Genomic DNA, 17,663 nt, shown 5'->3' on the forward strand with positions numbered 1-17,663 from the left:
ATTCAAACAAAAAATTCTCTGAAACTGGCATTATCAAGATGCTTGATTTCTTGATTGACAACATATTTGTTACGTTTTTCAACAGACTGTCGGAATTCCAATGGGAACCAATTGTGCCCCTCTTCTTGCCGATTTCTTTCTTTATTATTATGAGGCTAACTTCATACAGGAACTTCTTAGGAAGAAAGATAAGAAGTTAGCAATATCCTTTAACTTTACGTTCTGCTATATGGATGATGTTCTCTCTCTAAATAATACAAAATTTGGTGACTATGTTGAACGAATCTATCCCATCGAACTAGAGAAAGGATACTACAGATACAGTTAAGTCTGCCTCATATCTTGACTTACATCTAGAAATTGACAATGAGGGTCTGTTGAAAACAAAACTTTACGACAAAAGAGATGATTTCAGCTTCCCAATGGTGAACTTTCCATTTCTATGTAGCAACATTCTAGCAGCGCCTGCATACGGAGTATATATCTCCCAATTAAAACGATATTCCCGGGCTTGTATTTCCTATCATGATTTCCTTGATAGAGGATTGCTGCTCACAAGGAAGCTATTAAACCAAGAGTTCCAAATGGTGAAGTTGAAATCATCCCTTCGTAAATTTTACGGACGCAATCACGAGTTGGTTGACCGTTATGGAATAACCGTTTCACAGATGATATCGGATATGTTCCTTATGTCGTAACTACAATAACCTTCCCTTTTCACGAATGTGACCTACCGAATTAGACTATTTACCGGATTTGTAATAACATAAGCAACACGACGGGTGCCACATGTGGAGCAGGATCTGCTTACCCTTCCGGAGACCTGAGATCACCCCCAGTTTTTGGTGGGGTTCGTGTTGCTTAGTCTTTAGTTTTCCATGTTGTGTCTTGTGTACTATTATTTGTCTGTTTGTATTTTTATTTTTAGCCATGGCGTTGTCAGTTTATTTTCAATCTATGAGTTTGACTGTCCCTCTGGTATCTTTCGCCCCTCTTTTGGAACATTTTGATATCAAGTCAGTCCCACAGGGTTTTGATTGCATTTCATGCAATCTTTACCCAAAAACTTTAATTGAATGTTCCTTAGGGTATCTAGTTTATAGATTGTATTCGGGGATTTGATCCATTTAAAAACGTGGCGGCAATTTCTAAAAATAGAACATAGGTTTGGCTTTCATCTCAAAAAGTAAAGCAGTAAGAGCAAAACTGAGATAGGTGAAATTGTTATAAAACAGGTTTAGATCTACCTGTCAAGTAATCTTCAGACCAATAGGACAACTTATTGTTGGGTTACTGTCCAGAAATAGTTAATATTTAGACATTTTACAGTTTTGGGTTATGTTTTATCTTTAATATTATTATAGAAAGAGAGAAAGTGTAAATGACAAAATTGTTCAGCAAAGTAAGATTTACAAATAAGTCAAATGCCTGAAACTGAAATTACAGGTGAGCGATATCAAACTCTCATGAGCCTCTTGTTTTATATTATCTTAGACAAAAAAAATGGATATGATAGATTATGCTGCATGATATACAATAGCTCCTGAAAAATGTTTTCATGATTACCCCCACATATTGTTTCAATATGATTTAATCATTAGAATAATTCCTTACCAGAAAATATTCACAGTGATCGAGTTTGTTTGACTCTAATGAATTTTTATGCAATGTATAAATGATAGCAGTATGCTCCATTCAAAATACACCAAAATTTATTATTTATGAAATTTTTCAATGTCGCCAGTTCTGTGGTGTAAATTGTATTATAAGATTTTTGCTAGAGATATTTTCTTTTTCCAAAATTATGAATGTAAAATACTAGCAGGACTATAATGGGCATACTGTAAGAATGCCTGAAATAGGATATTTCTACATAAGTTGGTCACTGACATAATTTCTGTTGAATTATTAGATGATTTGTCGATCCTCATTTGGGCCAGATTTTATATTTTCATAGTGGTAATGTTCAAGTGTGGAAGTTGCATCGAAAAAGATCATTATCTGGATTGGAATAAGAATTGGTTGAAAATGTCAAATTATAAATTATTGCAAAATGATAATAGTTTGGCATTTATTAATACCTGTTAAAAGTTAAGATTTAAGATCTTTTGTAAGATTAAAGTTGAACCATAGAGATGCAAATTACTCAAAAACTTAAAAAATATGTAAAATGAAAAACAAAAATTAAATCATTGTACCAGAGACATACAATACATGTATTATTTGTCTCTGATTGCACAAATATATGTAAGAGTATATATAAGTGTACATGCAATATTAAAATTCATTTTTTAAGTGTATTCCAAGAAATAAAAACGGAACAACATGTTTCATATCAAATTTAAAGTAATTATAGATTTTCAATAGTATGAAATTGAATATCTTTTATATATATATATATATATATATATATATATATATATATATATAAACATATGTAAATGATAACTACTGTACATGGTGTTTTGGAGAATCTATGCAAGGTACTGTAATTTGTGTCATTATTTTATAAATTCTATCTGTTATATGCATTCCATTTTGAGAAAACTACTGTCATCTTGGGGTTGTGGCATCATTCATGTGTACACTCTATAATATATATTTTAATACAATTCACAAACTAAAATCTTTATTCACTTAAGATCGTTTATTAAAACTTCTTTCAATTGTTTCAGTTGTACTCGAGATGAAAATCTTTGATGTAAATAATAGATACAAATTGTCATTTCAGGGCAATAACTCAAAAAGGAGTACTAATCAATCAATAGTTTTAGTTAAGCTGGCATTTGTTTTTAGAAGATCTTGTATTGCTGATAATTTTTGTTGTTTAGTTTCTGCCTGTCTATATCTCAAATCAGGTAGGACTAAATTTAGAAACTTTAAACTGATGAAGGTACCCGGTTAGTAGTCTGAGACTGATGTGTTATCTAACGGCCTTTTTAGGCCTGACTGGATAGGGATTAAATTTAAATGCTTTATGAAGTTGTTTTTCTTGTTTTTGTTTCATAAATACAAGCAAAGCATAATGATTTAAATTGCATTTAATTTATCATACACATTGTTAAGCTTGTCATGTAACTCAATAAACTCAATGTATCACCAAATCAATTATTTCAGAATGATTATCCCCTGGTTCTGTTCCTTCATCAGTATCTTGGGATTGACCGATGTACTTGCTGAGAAGAACAAATGTTCGGAAGCAGAATCTGATCTCATGAAATACATAAAATGGCAGATGGAGATTTCTAATGGTGGATGTAACAGTCCCTCACCGCAAAAATGTCATTGTAAAACAAAAGGTATAGTCATCCTTATTTGATGTGGATGTTTTATTCTTGTTTCTTGTTTCTTCAGCTAGAAATATATGGACACCATTTTTTGAGAAATAAACACCTGGTTTTCTTTCCTAAACAACACTATATATCTAACAGAGAAGTGTGGTTATACATATACACATCATTTTGTAACTGGAGTATTTGAGTATATATTTCATTAGGTAGGATGTATAGAATTTTAGTGCTCAATGCACTATGTTTTAAGTGTATTAAAACTACTGATGAAATGAGGAAAATTGATAGCTATCAAGCCAGCAACACGAGGGTTTTGATTGCATAAATGCAATTTTTACCCCAAAAAACAAGAATGTGTACATGTACACGGATGCCCCACTCGCACTATCATTTTCTATGTTCAGTGGACCATGAAATTGGGGTCAAAACTCTAATTTGGCATGAAAATTAGAAAGATCATATCATAGGGAACATGTGTACTAAGTTTCAAGTTGATTGGACTTCAACTTCATCAAAAACTACCTTGACCAAAAACTTTAACCTGAAGCGGGCAGTATCATTTTCTATGTTCAACTAGGACAGCTTCGTTGACAAGGCCCCTGATCCATTAAAAATATTGTAAGTGATAAACAGGTACAAGTGAGTTGTTTTCAGATGGGAGTACAATTAAAAAAGTAAAGGTAAAAATATAGTTGCATCACTACAGTAATGGAGGATTCAGAGTATGATGATATTTTTAACTATTTGAATTCCCAAGAATATCGCATTGGATCAAGTGAGAATTCAGTTTAATTTGTAATGTAGTTGTTGAAAATGTGACAAGATCAGACGAGTCAAACCACATCAATATGTAGGAACAAAAACAATTTAAACAGCTGGATAGTATTTACCTGTGAAATATTTTCTCTCTTTTTAATTTTTAATTATGGTCACCCTTTTATATTTAAAACAAGAACGTGTCCATAGTACACGGATGCCCCACTCGCACTATCATTTTCTATGTTCAGTTGACCGTGAAATTGGGGTCAAACTCTAATTTGGCATTGAAATTAGAAAGATCATATCATAGGAAACATGTGTACTAAGTTTCAAGTTGATTGGACTTCAACTTCATCAAAAACTACCTTGATCAGAAACTTAAACCTGACGTCGGACAGACGGTTGGACGGACGGACGGACGAACGAACGGACGCACACACTGAAAAACATAATGCTCCTGTACTATCGTAGGTGGGGCATAAAAATACATTTGTGTATTATCTAATGTCAGGGTACCTTTGAGCAAATATCATTTCCGTTTTGCTTCCAATAACACAAGTTGGATAAATCTTGAATGTCTAATTACATATCCTCAACCACCTGACAATTGACCATTCTGTTGATGTACTGTGACCAATCCAGAATAGTGAATGAACTGCAACCTAAACGGTAGACATTCTTATTCCAAAACGTTTTTTACACCATTTCAGGATGGTCTCAATTTAGGTGTGACCAAAAACAAAATAGAAGTGACATTTGATTAAAGTACTCTGACATTGGACAATTAAACCACAAAAGTGATAACTGTTTTTTACGGAACAAATTCTGTGTAGAAATTCTAAATCTATCTATATTCTAGACATTTTAATAAACTCGTAATTTTGATAATTTGTTGTTCTCTGTAAAATACACAAGATTTTTGATTTTTTTGATTTTTTGTGTTTTAACGCCACTTTTAAGCACCGCTTTTGGGCTATTTCGTGGCGGCCAGTTTTTATTGGTGGAGGGAGCCGGAGTTCCCGGAGAAAACCACCGACCTTCGATAAGAAAACTGACAATCCTAGTCAATTAAGACTGAGGTCGCGTGCACCCGCACGAGCGGGGTTCGAACTCACAACCTCAGTGTTGACTGGCTAGTGATTACAGTAGTAATTACTTAGACCACTCGACCACCGAGGCCCCAAAAATACACAAGAAGCATATAACTTACTCAGTTGTTTTGTTCTACCTCATTTGGCTTTTGTCTCATTGGCAATCATACCACATCTTCTTATCATTATCAGAGACATATAATACAAGAGATTCGCAACTCGGCGAAATCCCGTAATAACACGCGGCCACTAGTTAAACCTCGCGAGATCTCCTTAGGTAATAAAGTCATTAATAAAAGTATTAAAAGTACTCGAAGTAAGGACGAATGTTTGTATTATGTTGTATTATATGTCTCTGTCATTATACACGTGTACATGTACATGTATTCTAATAAGCATATTCTATATATTACAATTTTGTTCAATACTGTCGTTACATTATAATGTATTTGATTTCCAGAGGGAAGAACTATAGCTTTCCAAATTATGTTGGATGCAGCTTTGAAAAACCTTCCAAAGGAAGCTGTAGTAAAGTTTGACAAAGTGATTACTAACATAGGTGGCGCTTATAACCCATCTACAGGTGATGTCTTCCCGATTGTCCCACTTTTTAAAATTACAGGTAAAAAAGTCATGAAATTTTGTGGGACAATCGGGAATATGTTTGTGGGACAATTGGGAAGCTTAAATGTGGGACAATCGGGAATTGTTTTGATAGTGATTAATTTGTTTGTATAGGGTGTAGAAGGAATAGTTACAGGTAAACAATCAGTGTACAATTGAAGTATCATCAATCATAGAATATAATATTAAGTAAAAAAACATCACATATCAATTTTTCATCCTGTCTTGTGCAAAGTCATTTATTTTCAGTTAATACCAGGCCAAGTTATTCATTTTCAAAATCCTCCTCCCCTCCCCCTTTCGAAATCAAATGGTCGTCCCCTTATTGAAAGCTAATGTAAGGACGTCATCAATAGTCTTAGAAAAGTATGATCATAAACATCGTTACCGTAAAAACTAGGATTCTACTATTACAGCATGTTTTACTTACTTACTGTATTTTGTAGAAAGTCTTTGAAAAAAGGATTATACATTCTGTATATGCCTGTCCCAAGTCAGTATCGTGCCGGTATTTGAGTGGTTGTCGTTGGTTCATGTTTGTCATAATTTTTTGGTAAATTGTTAAGTTATTTTGGCTGTTAGTTTTCTCAAATGAATTATATAAAATTTTCCATATCGGGGCATTTTATAGCCGACCATACTGTATGGGCTTTCTCATTGTTGAAGGCCATACGGTTGCCTATAAATGCTTACTTCCACATCTCCTTATTTTTATATTATACAACTAGTACTACATAAAATTAACATTATCAATGTTCCATGTAAATGAGGTAAGGTCAGATTAACTCTGTCACAAAGACATGTACACCCTGCTACCATTCCATACACCACGTATTTGACCCACTACTTATAGCATCTGAGATACGGCCTTGGCCATTGAAACTTAACCTTGTTCATAGATCCATAAAATGAGGTCGAGGTCATGTGAACGAAGATGTCTGACGGACATGTAGGCATTGCAAGGATACCATATATTAGACTAGTAGCCAAGTATAGTTATCCTAGAACCTATGATAAACGAGACATTCACATGACGAAAACAAGCTATACAGTTTTTAGCAGTCTTCAAACCATGATCATGAAGTCAAGGACAATGCTTTTTTGACAGACGGGAACTTCGTAACACAATGGATCTATATACAAAATATGAGCCATCCGATTCCTCTACCCCCTGAAATATAAAGCTTTACAAATAGTTAACGGTGTTGCCGTCACCACCATCAGATTGTATTCTGTATGATAAAGAATCTTGTGTAAATGGCATCTGACTTCACTGGTAAAAGTGCAAAGACTAGTGGAAACATCTCTCCATCAACTAGTGCTTTATAGTGTACAGCGTAATTAAGTTTTAAGTTACACTTTTCTTTAAATTGAATGGATTATATCTTTATTCCTTTTAAAAACTTTCGAAAAAAAATTTAAATTAAAATCACAGTATTGATATTTGTTTTATATAAATAAACGTAAGCTTATAAATATAACTCATAAATGTTATATTATTTACTCAAAAGTGCATTAATCTGATGATATACCAAAAAAATCATATCTTATGCTTTTATAAAATTTATATTAAATAAAAGTTTGAACAAGCAATAATTAATTCTTGTTTATCTAGCAAAACAAACAATATATTCCTTGTTTATTTAAGAACATTTTACTTCATAAAATAATGTGGGACAATCAGAACTTTTCATGTGGGACAATCAGAACTCTAAAATTTTAAAAAGTGGGACAATCGGGAATAAACCCTACAGGTATATTTACATGCCCAGAAGATGGAGTCTATAGTTTTGCCTGGACAACCATGACATATTCTGGAAGTCGGTTCGATTCTGAATTTGTAGTTGATGGAACTATCAAAGCTTACAACTTTAACATTGCAGGAAACAGTCACGGATCTTCTTCTCAAACAGCTGTTGTGGAGTTAAAGAAAGGCAACAAAGAATGGATACGTACATATTCCACTCATGGTTTCCTAATAGAAGGTAGATGGTCCTCATTTTCAGGATTTAACATTTGATTGATAAGTGATCAATAATTCATTTGTGAATTATGTTACAAATAAATATACTTACTGTATGATATGGTGGATAGTTTTCTCATCATTGCTCATTGGCAATCATACCACATCTCCTTAGTTTCACTTCAGTTTATTGTCTTATTCGTGAATTTACTGATGTGTAGATATAATCATATCAAGGGTTCTTACTAAGAGCAGCCTCTGAGTTTTAGACTGAACATTTTTTTTAAAGATGAGTCCAAAGAAGCATCAAGATTTAATCAGTTGAGACCCGTCAACATCATTGCATTATAGAACTTGACAGAATTTTTTGTTTTGTTTGTCTAGATGACTTTTATGGCGAGTTAATAAGACACTGCTCATGTAGATATTATTTTTTTCCATTAATTAAGAACTAATTACCCCCAATATGACAAGTTCCTGGACGTCATCAGTAAACAAACAGTGTGTTGATTATGTCTGCTATCCTGAACATTTCACCTTTAAAAATGTATATATGTTTATGTTGTAAAGTTGTCAATTCAAATCATTGAATAGTGTGAAAATTGTTTATCTTTGGATATTGAACCTCTCCCTCAGCCATGAATGAAATACTACTTGGAATTTGTTTTAAATATTTGCTTGGTATTAAGGCTAACATAGCTTCACTTAAAAGAGATACTCAAATTATAGTCACAGTTTCAAGTGAGAAACACCTGTCTTAAAACATAATATATGCAAAACAATACGATAATTAAATTGTTTATTTTTGGTGTAACAGAATAAATAAAACAGAGGTACAGATTACAACCATTTTACATTTACAATTTTATACATTGTTGAAACAAATCTGAGCAGGACTAAGTATGCCATAATGGTGACAGTAGTTTACATCACAAATGAATATACGTTTGTGTAAACTAAAGATTTGTTAAAATTTCTGTATACCAGTTTCAGGGGTTTTGACAAAATTATATTGTTTTTCAAACTTGTTAATACCAATATTAGTGAGAGGGAGTGTAGTTTTGATTTTTCTTTTCCCTGAAAACTGAATATTTTAGCAAGCAATAAAGAAGAACACATATTTCACATTTTATTCTTCATAAAAATCTGTTTTCATGACGTAAACTTTTTTTTTTAACCCAAAAGAGTTGTACTTTTCTATGAATTATGTGGCAAGAGATGACATTTGAAAAATCAAATTGTTGATCTCTTTAAAATGGAGTGATAATTAAGAAAGTCTTCAGGGAATTGCAGTACATTTAAAATTGAGGTTACCAAAATTTGGGAGGGAGCAAATTATAAGAACTATTAATCAATTTTTACCAGCCTAAATATGTAATTAATCTGACGGACTTCTCCTGATTCACCCAAAGTAACAGGAAATATGTGCTATGTGTGTGTTTCATATTGCTTTCTTTTAAATTTCACATTTTATAAAAATTTACTATCACTTTATGGATGTTAAACCAACCAATCAGAGGGAGGACTTTTTTCAGGAATTCAGGATTGAGGCTTTTATATGTTTGAATTTGGGAATAGCCAGTTAAATTGTCGGAATTTGAGATTCTCAGGATTCAATTATATTATGATGTGGAAAAGGATACACTATTTTCCTCATGTATTAAAGATAGAAATTGTTAACAAATAATGCAACAATTTCATAGATTCAATACTTATAAATCTTCATTTTGAAGACATCTTGAGAATCAATATGCACCTTTTTTTTAAGCATTGTAAACATACGACTATACATGATATCAGACAAAAAGATAAATAAAAGTGTGTAGTAAAAGAGTGATTCTGTGGCAATTAAAGAAATAGCATTTATACTCATTATAACCAAAGGTCATACAACTAATAAATTTTATTGCACTTAAGATTTTTCTATCATATTTGTCTACAGTTGCCATTGTGGATATAAATCTAGATATTCCATACTATACTACATCACATCTGTGAGGTGCTTATTACTCTATACTTTGACAATTTTACATGATTTTGATGTAAGTAACAATTTTGACAAAGTGAGTTACTTCCCTTAACAGAGAAATAGTTCTGTCTATCCAAGCTTCTAAGGAGATGAAGGTACTGAACGAATTTAGCATATAATTTCCTCATCAAAGTTGAAAAAAATGTGAAGAGAATTGTATTTTAAGAAAGATTGCAGTGAAGACTTTGAAGGTTCCCTGGTAATATTGTACTAATAAACGGGGACCTTCACTGAGATAGTCTAACCAGTGAAATATCACTGTTATCAGCATGAGTAATATAGTTGTTGAATTATAAAAAAAAACAATAAAAATAGATCAGAAAAAGATAAAAAGACAACAAGACGTTCCAGACTATCAATAGACAGAACAAAAGTATACAAAAAAATCTGATTTTGCTACTTTGAACAAGAAACATGTTGGTCACTTAAAATAAATATTTTACCTTAACATTATGACTAATGCATACTTACTAACCCTCCCCATTAGGCAGGAGACTCCAACACTTGCACTGACCTTTCCCATTTAGACATGCATCTATTGAGGGAGGAAAATGTATCAAACATTAACACCCATATAATCTCCCCTCATTACCAAATAGCTTTGGCTATACTGTGGATTCAATTATTTTGGCGGGTAGCAATTTTTGTGGAAGGGAAAAATTGTATTTTTGTTGATATTTGATTTTGTGGTTCACAAAAGTCTGCAAACAAGCCTAAAGAAAATTTGTATTTGGTTGAATAGTTAAATTAGTGTTTCACCTGTACTACTGACAAAATCCATGAAATTGGTATGCCACTAATAATGAAACCACAGTACGTAACTGGTTCCTTTAACATAATATATGTAAATAGGGAAACAGTTCTGTTTATATGGAAAAATCATCTAAATTCATGATTTTTAGAAGGGTGGATAATTTTACATATTTCTGATGATATTTACAAATGTCTATTAAATAATATTAACAAATACAATATAAGTAATGATACAGAACAGGTCCTTACACTAATCTGCTTCAGATCAGAGTTATTTGGAGGGTGGACATGTGCGAGTGGTGGGGGTGGGTCAGCATGAGAGGGTCAGTGCAGGTTATCTCCAACTTAATAGTCACATCCAGCAGGTTAACATGTATGGTTATAAAGTTGATGTTGTTAAGTTCTAATGATATATATAGGAATAAAAAAAGTTCTGACATAAAGAAGAAATTTGTTTGTATATGAATTTAAACACTATATCATAAAGAATTAATCATGTGCTATCTTCTCGTCCTCTCCATGTCTTCTATAACAGTAATAAGTCTCTGTCTGGCTTTCTTGTTTAAATGGTCTACAGAGTTGATTAGAGCTATCAGCTGTTTAGGAGAATATTCCTAAAAATGGAAAAACAAAATATATTTTTTTAATTTTGGTTCATTTGTGTGTTGTCCATTTTGCTGAACTAGTAGACATTATTGTTTATGGGCCAGCTGAAGCCCGTCTCCAGGTGGGGATTTTCTCGCTGTGCAGAAGAGCCATTGGTAGCCTTGGGCTGTTTTCTGCTCTTTGGTCGAGTTATTGTCTCTTTGATACATTCCCTGTTTCCATTCTCTATTCTACATAGTTATTCACAATTGGTTTCTTAGAAATAACTTATAAGTAAATGAAAGGTATTTGTACTTATGTCACCAAAAAATAGAATAACTCAAAATTTGCTGGATTTATATATTCTCTGACAGCTCAACTGTGCAACTAAGTATTGATAATAACCTTATACAGAATAAAGGGGGGAGTGTAGAACAAACCTTGTGATCTAACAACCAGGAATCAAATTGACTCTCAGAAACATTTATATAACCTTCTACAGAATAAAGGGGGGAGTGTAGTACAAACCTTGTGATCTAATAACTAGGAATCAAACGGACTCTCAGACAGAAAGTATGCCTTTATATAACCATGTACAGAATAAAGGGGGGAGTGTAGTACAAACCTTGTGATCTAATAACCAGGAATCAAACTGACTCTCAGGAAGATAGTATGCCTTTATATAACCATGTACAGAATAAAGGGGGGAGTGTAGTACAAACCTTGTGATCTAACAACCAGGAATCAAACTGACTCTCAGGAAGATAGTATGCCTTTATATAACCTTCTACAGAATAAAAGAGGGAGTGTAGTACAAACCTTGTGATCTAACAACCAAGAAACAAACTGACTCTCAGGAAGATAGTATGCCTTTATATAACCATGTACAGAATAAAGGGGGGAGTGTAGTACAAACCTTGTGATCTAACAACCAGGAATCAAACTGACTCTCAGGAAGATAGTATGCCTTTATATAACCTTCTACAGAATAAAAGAGGGAGTGTAGTACAAACCTTGTGATCTAACAACCAGGAATCAAACTGACTCTCAGGCAGATAGTATGTTCTACAGAATAAAGGAGGGAGTGTAGTACAAACCTTGTGATCTAATAACCAAGAATCAAACTGACTCTCAGGAATATAGTATGCCTTTATATAACCATGTACAGAATAAAGGGGGGAGTGTAGTACAAACCTTGTGATCTAACAACCAGGAATCAAACTGACTCTCGGGAAGATAGTATGCATTTATAACATTCTACAGAATAAAGGGGGGAGTGTAGTACAAACCTTGTGATCTAACAACCAGGAATCAAACTGATTCTCAGGAAGATAGTATGCCTTTATATAACCTTCTACAGAATAAAGGGGGGAGTGTAGTACAAACCTTGTGATCTAACAACCAGGAATCAAACTGACTCTCAGGAAGATAGTATGCCTTTATATAACCATGTACAGAATAAAGGGGGGAGTGTAGTACAAACCTTGTGACCTAACAACCAGGAATCAAACTGACTCTCAGGAAGATAGTATGCCTTTATATAACCTTCTACAGAATAAAGGGGGAGTGTAGTACAAACCTTGTGATCTAACAACCAGGAATCAAACTGACTCTCTGGAAGATAGTATGCCTCTATATAACCATGTACAGAATAAAGGGGGGGGGGGGTGTAGTACAAACCTTGTGATCTAACAACCAGGAATCAAACTGACTCTCAGGAAGATAGTATGCCTTTATATAATCTTCTACAGAATAAAGGGGGGGAGTGTAGTACAAACCTTGTGATCTAACAACCAGGAATCAAAATGACTCTCAGGAAGATAGTATGCCTGTATATAACCTTCTACTACAGAATAAAGGGGGAGTGAAGTACAAATCTTGTGATCTAACAACCAGGAATCAAACTGACTCTCAGGAAGATAGTATGCCTTTATATAACCTTCTACAGAATAAAGGGGGGAGTGTAGTACAAACCTTGTGATCTAACAACCAGGAATCAAACTGACTCTCAGGAAGATAGTATGCCTTTATATAACCTTCTACAGAATAAAGGGGGGAGTGTAGTACAAACCTTGTGATCTAACAACCAGGAATCAAACTGACTCTCAGGGTGATAGTATGCCTTTATATAACCTTCTACAGAATAAAGGGGGAGTGTATTACAAACCTTGTTATCTAACAAACAGGAATCAAACTGACTCTCAGGAAGATAGTATGCCTTTATATAACCTTCTACAGAATAAAGGGGGAGTGTAGTACAAATCTTGTGATCAACAACCAGGAGTCAAACTGACTCTCAGGCAGATAGTATGTTCTACAGAATAAAGGAGGGAGTGTAGTACAAACCTTGTGATCTAACAACCAGGAATCAAACTGACTCTCAGGAAGATAGTATGCCTTTATATAACCATGTACAGAATAAAGGGGGGAGTGTAGTACAAACCTTGTGATCTAACAACCAGGAATCAAACTGACTCTCAGGAAGATAGTATGCCTTTATATAACCATCTACAGAATAAAGGGGGAGTGTAGTACAAACCTTGTGATCTAACAACCAGGAATCAAACTGACTCTCTGGAAGATAGTATGCCTCTATATAACCATGTACAGAATAAAGGGGGGGGTGTAGTACAAACCTTGTGATCTAACAACCAGGAATCAAACTGACTCTCAGGAAGATAGTATGCCTTTATATAATCTTCTACAGAATAAAGGGGGGGAGTGTAGTACAAACCTTGTGATCTAACAACCAGGAATCAAACTGACTCTCAGGAAGATAGTATGCCTGTATATAACCTTCTACTACAGAATAAAGGGGGAGTGAAGTACAAATCTTGTGATCTAACAACCAGGAATCAAACTGACTCTCAGGAAGATAGTATGCCTTTATATAACCTTCTACAGAATAAAGGGGGGAGTGTAGTACAAACCTTGTGATCTAACAACCAGGAATCAAACTGACTCTCAGGAAGATAGTATGCCTTTATATAACCTTCTACAGAATAAAGGGGGGAGTGTAGTACAAACCTTGTGATCTAACAACCAGGAATCAAACTGACTCTCAGGGTGATAGTATGCCTTTATATAACCTTCTACAGAATAAAGGGGAGTGTATTACAAACCTTGTTATCTAACAAACAGGAATCAAACTGACTCTCAGGAAGATAGTATGCCTTTATATAACCTTCTACAGAATAAAGGGGGGAGTGTAGTACAAACCTTGTGATCTAACAACCAGGAATCAAACTGACTCTCAGGCAGATAGTATGTTCTACAGAATAAAGGAGGGAGTGTAGTACAAACCTTGTGATCTAACAACCAGGAATCAAACTGACTCTCAGGCAGATAGTATGTTCTACAGAATAAAGGAGGGAGTGTAGTACAAACCTTGTGATCTAACAACCAGGAATCAAACTGACTCTCAGGCAGATAGTATGTTCTACAGAATAAAGGGGGGGGATGTAGTACAAACCTTGTGATCTAACAACCAGGAATCAAACTGACTCTCAGGAAGATAGTATGACTTTATATAACCATGTACAGAATAAAGGGGAGAGTGTAGTACAAACCTTGTGATCTAACAACCAGGAATCAAACTGACTCTCAGGCTGATAGTATGCCTTTATATAACCTTCTACAGAATAAAGGGGGAGTGTAGTACAAACCTTGTGATCTAACAACCAGCAATCAAACTGACTCTCGGGAAGATAGTATGCCTCTATATAACCTTCTACAGAATAAAGGGGGAGTGTAGTACAAATCTTGTGATCAACAACCAGGAGTCAAACTGACTCTCAGGCAGATAGTATGTTCTACAGAATAAAGGAGGGAGTGTAGTACAAACCTTGTGATCTAACAACCAGGAATCAAACTGACTCTCAGGCTGATAGTATGCCTTTATATAACCTTCTACAGAATAAAGGGGGAGTGTAGTACAAACCTTGTGATCTAACAACCAGGAATCAAACTGACTCTCGGGAAGATAGTATGCCTCTATATAACCTTCTACAGAATAAAGGGGGAGTGTAGTACAAATCTTGTGATCTAACAACCAGGAGTCAAACTGACTCTCAGGCAGATAGTATGTTCTATAGAATAAAGGAGGGAGTGTAGTACAAACCTTGTGATCTAACAACCAGGAATCAAACTGACTCTAAGGCTGATAGTATGCCTTTATATAACCTTCTACAGAATAAATTGGGGAGTGTAGTACAAACCTTGTGATCTAACAACCAGGAATCAAACTGACTCTCAGGAAGATAGTATGCCTTTATATAACCTTCTACAGAATAAAGGGGGGAGTGTAGTACAAACCTTGTGATCTAATAACCAGGAATCAAACTGACTCTCAGGAAGATAGTATGCCTTTATATAACCATGTACAGAATAAAGGGGGGAGTGTAGTACAAACCTTGTGATCTAACAACCAGGAATCAAACTGACTCTCAGGAAGATAGTATGCCTTTATATAACCTTCTACAGAATAAAGGGGGAGTGTAGTACACACCTTGTGATCTAACAACCAGGAATCAAACTGACTCTCAGGAAGATAGTATGCCTTTATATAACCTTCTACAAACTCTTTCTCTGGTATTGGTCTGAAATGAGTAAGAAAACATGGGTTAAAAACTACAGGAATCCTCACATAGAATCAGATGTTTTTCCTAATGATGCAGTATCTGAGAAATAAAGTATTTGTTTGCTTGGCCTTAAATATTTACACATATATAGTCATATACTGTAAGGAAAGTAGAGATCACATTGTAATATCCTGCAAAATAATTGAATTATCCAAAAACTATTTCAATTTTCAAGAATTAATAATATTAGCATGTAGTTTTTGTCTCGCCTTGATGGTATCAAAAAGCGAGACTTAGGTGTCCTTTTTCTGGCATTGGCATCATCAATTTGTTTAAGTTTGTGATTAGGTCAGTTTGAGGAGAATCACAAATAGTAAATCAATGATATTTGATATAGAGTTGTATAGTTGTATTGACACATTTAAGTTCCATGGAGATTATTTGGCTTGCCACTCAGACATGGTCCATTGACTTTGCATAGTTTACATGTTAAAGTTTGTGATTATGTCAGTTTAAGGGGAACCACTTATGATAAGTCAATAATTTTTGCTATGGAGTTGTATTAGCAATGGCATTTCTCATTTCCATGGAAATGATTTCACCCTGTACCTTAAGCCATGGTTCATTGACCAGTTATATCCATAGATAGTGGAAAGCATTCACACACAATTTCCTCTTATATAATTTTTTTGGACAACCATAAGAGGTACTAACCTTAAATCAATCATTTTCTCTAAATTAGACAGTAATTGTTGAAAATCTAACTGCATGAATGCCCTCCCTTCATTACTACATTTCTTGGCATTAGAGTATCTGTAAAATATATCAAAAACATTCAACAGTAACCATGGATATAGAAATATTGATTCTTAGTCGCAATAACGTCATTCACGGACTTTGTGACCCTTACTAAAGGAACATTTTTGAGTCAAAACTCACTCAAAGTGAGTAAAGAAATGAATATGGTATGGTTCAAAGCTCAATGCATGCCTATGTTATTTGGTTATTTTTCTAGCCAACTTTAAATTAAGATTATTTGATTTGATTTGAGACCAGTGAAGTCTTGATGATGACCCATTAATGTCAATATTGGGTAATTAAAATTAAACTGGTATTGTTAGGTTGATGTTTACCTTACATACTATTTTACATATACAGATCATGGATCACTTTCTACTCTCTGATTATTTTCACAACATTTCACACTTCTTTTAAATCATTGAAATATAGGCAATACAAAACTTAATACATATGACATGTTTCTAAGGAAACTCCTCTTTTAATGATATGCTGCAGAGTATCTACAATAATCAAAGCCAGACCTACAAACTGTTTTGGAGAGCCTGATTATTCTCATTGTTATCTTATTTTGTATAAACATAAGTTTTAAGTGTTATCTTTAGTTTCCATATGTTTATGTTATTGTGAGCAGGTGTTTGAGTTTGTGTTTGTCTTGCATTATCCTGGTTTTATTTCCCCTCATTCTTCTTTCTTACAGTTAATTTTATATTCTTTAGTCTTTTACGTGGTACATAACACTACAGGGAGATAACTCTGTAAAAATCATCTGAACGTTTTATTCACATTCTATTGTTAAGGAAATATTAAGTTTCTCAATGATCAAAATTAGTGTTTGTCAAACTGCTATATATCCAATGAAATTTTTCCAATAAAGTGTGTGGTTCAAGTTTTTTGAAATCTTTATATTCTTGTCAAAGGGTCAAAGTAAATATTTTGTCAAAATTTTATGAAATTTAAACGAGCCAAATTAATGTTAGTCAAGGTGTTTGGTACCACCTTTATAAGTGTGACATCACAATTTAAATTAACTGACCATTTTAAATAATGTGCTTTTCTAGACTAAGAGTGATTAAGAGCTTGACATATTGTATTGGCTCTAGAATATAGATGATTGATTGGTGTTTAACATCACTTTCAGCACTATTTACTTTTTCATGGCAGTTAGTTTTTATTGGTGGTAGAAGCCGG

General features: G+C 33.9%; 2 protein-coding genes across 3 annotated transcripts in view; one reads left to right on the forward strand and one right to left on the reverse strand.

The window, feature by feature from the left end:
• The first annotated feature begins 2,454 nt into the window (after nucleotides 1–2,454).
• On the forward strand, nucleotides 2,455–7,853 carry LOC127705509 (complement C1q tumor necrosis factor-related protein 2-like). Its single transcript, XM_052209836.1, has 4 exons — nucleotides 2,455–2,483; nucleotides 3,118–3,299; nucleotides 5,601–5,723; nucleotides 7,519–7,853. The coding sequence occupies exons 1-4, from the start codon at nucleotides 2,458–2,460 to the stop codon at nucleotides 7,782–7,784; spliced, it is 597 nt and encodes a 198-aa protein (XP_052065796.1). The 5' UTR covers nucleotides 2,455–2,457; the 3' UTR covers nucleotides 7,785–7,853.
• A 656-nt stretch (nucleotides 7,854–8,509) lies between these two features.
• The window catches only part of LOC127706864 (syndetin-like), a 40,936-nt gene continuing 31,782 nt past the window's right edge, over nucleotides 8,510–17,663 (reverse strand). For both annotated transcript variants that reach the window (XM_052211583.1, XM_052211582.1), the window contains 3 exons: nucleotides 16,389–16,487; nucleotides 15,602–15,692; nucleotides 8,510–11,123 (listed from right to left, as the gene is read on the reverse strand). In XM_052211583.1, coding sequence (XP_052067543.1) covers nucleotides 11,010–11,123; nucleotides 15,602–15,692; nucleotides 16,389–16,487 — 304 coding nt within the window. In that variant the 3' untranslated portion in view covers nucleotides 8,510–11,009. The remainder of the gene's footprint in view (nucleotides 11,124–15,601; nucleotides 15,693–16,388; nucleotides 16,488–17,663) is intronic.

This window comes from Mytilus californianus, unplaced genomic scaffold (assembly GCF_021869535.1).
Source record: "Mytilus californianus isolate M0D057914Y unplaced genomic scaffold, xbMytCali1.0.p SCAF_6, whole genome shotgun sequence".
Classification (NCBI taxonomy): domain Eukaryota; kingdom Metazoa; phylum Mollusca; class Bivalvia; order Mytilida; family Mytilidae; genus Mytilus; species Mytilus californianus.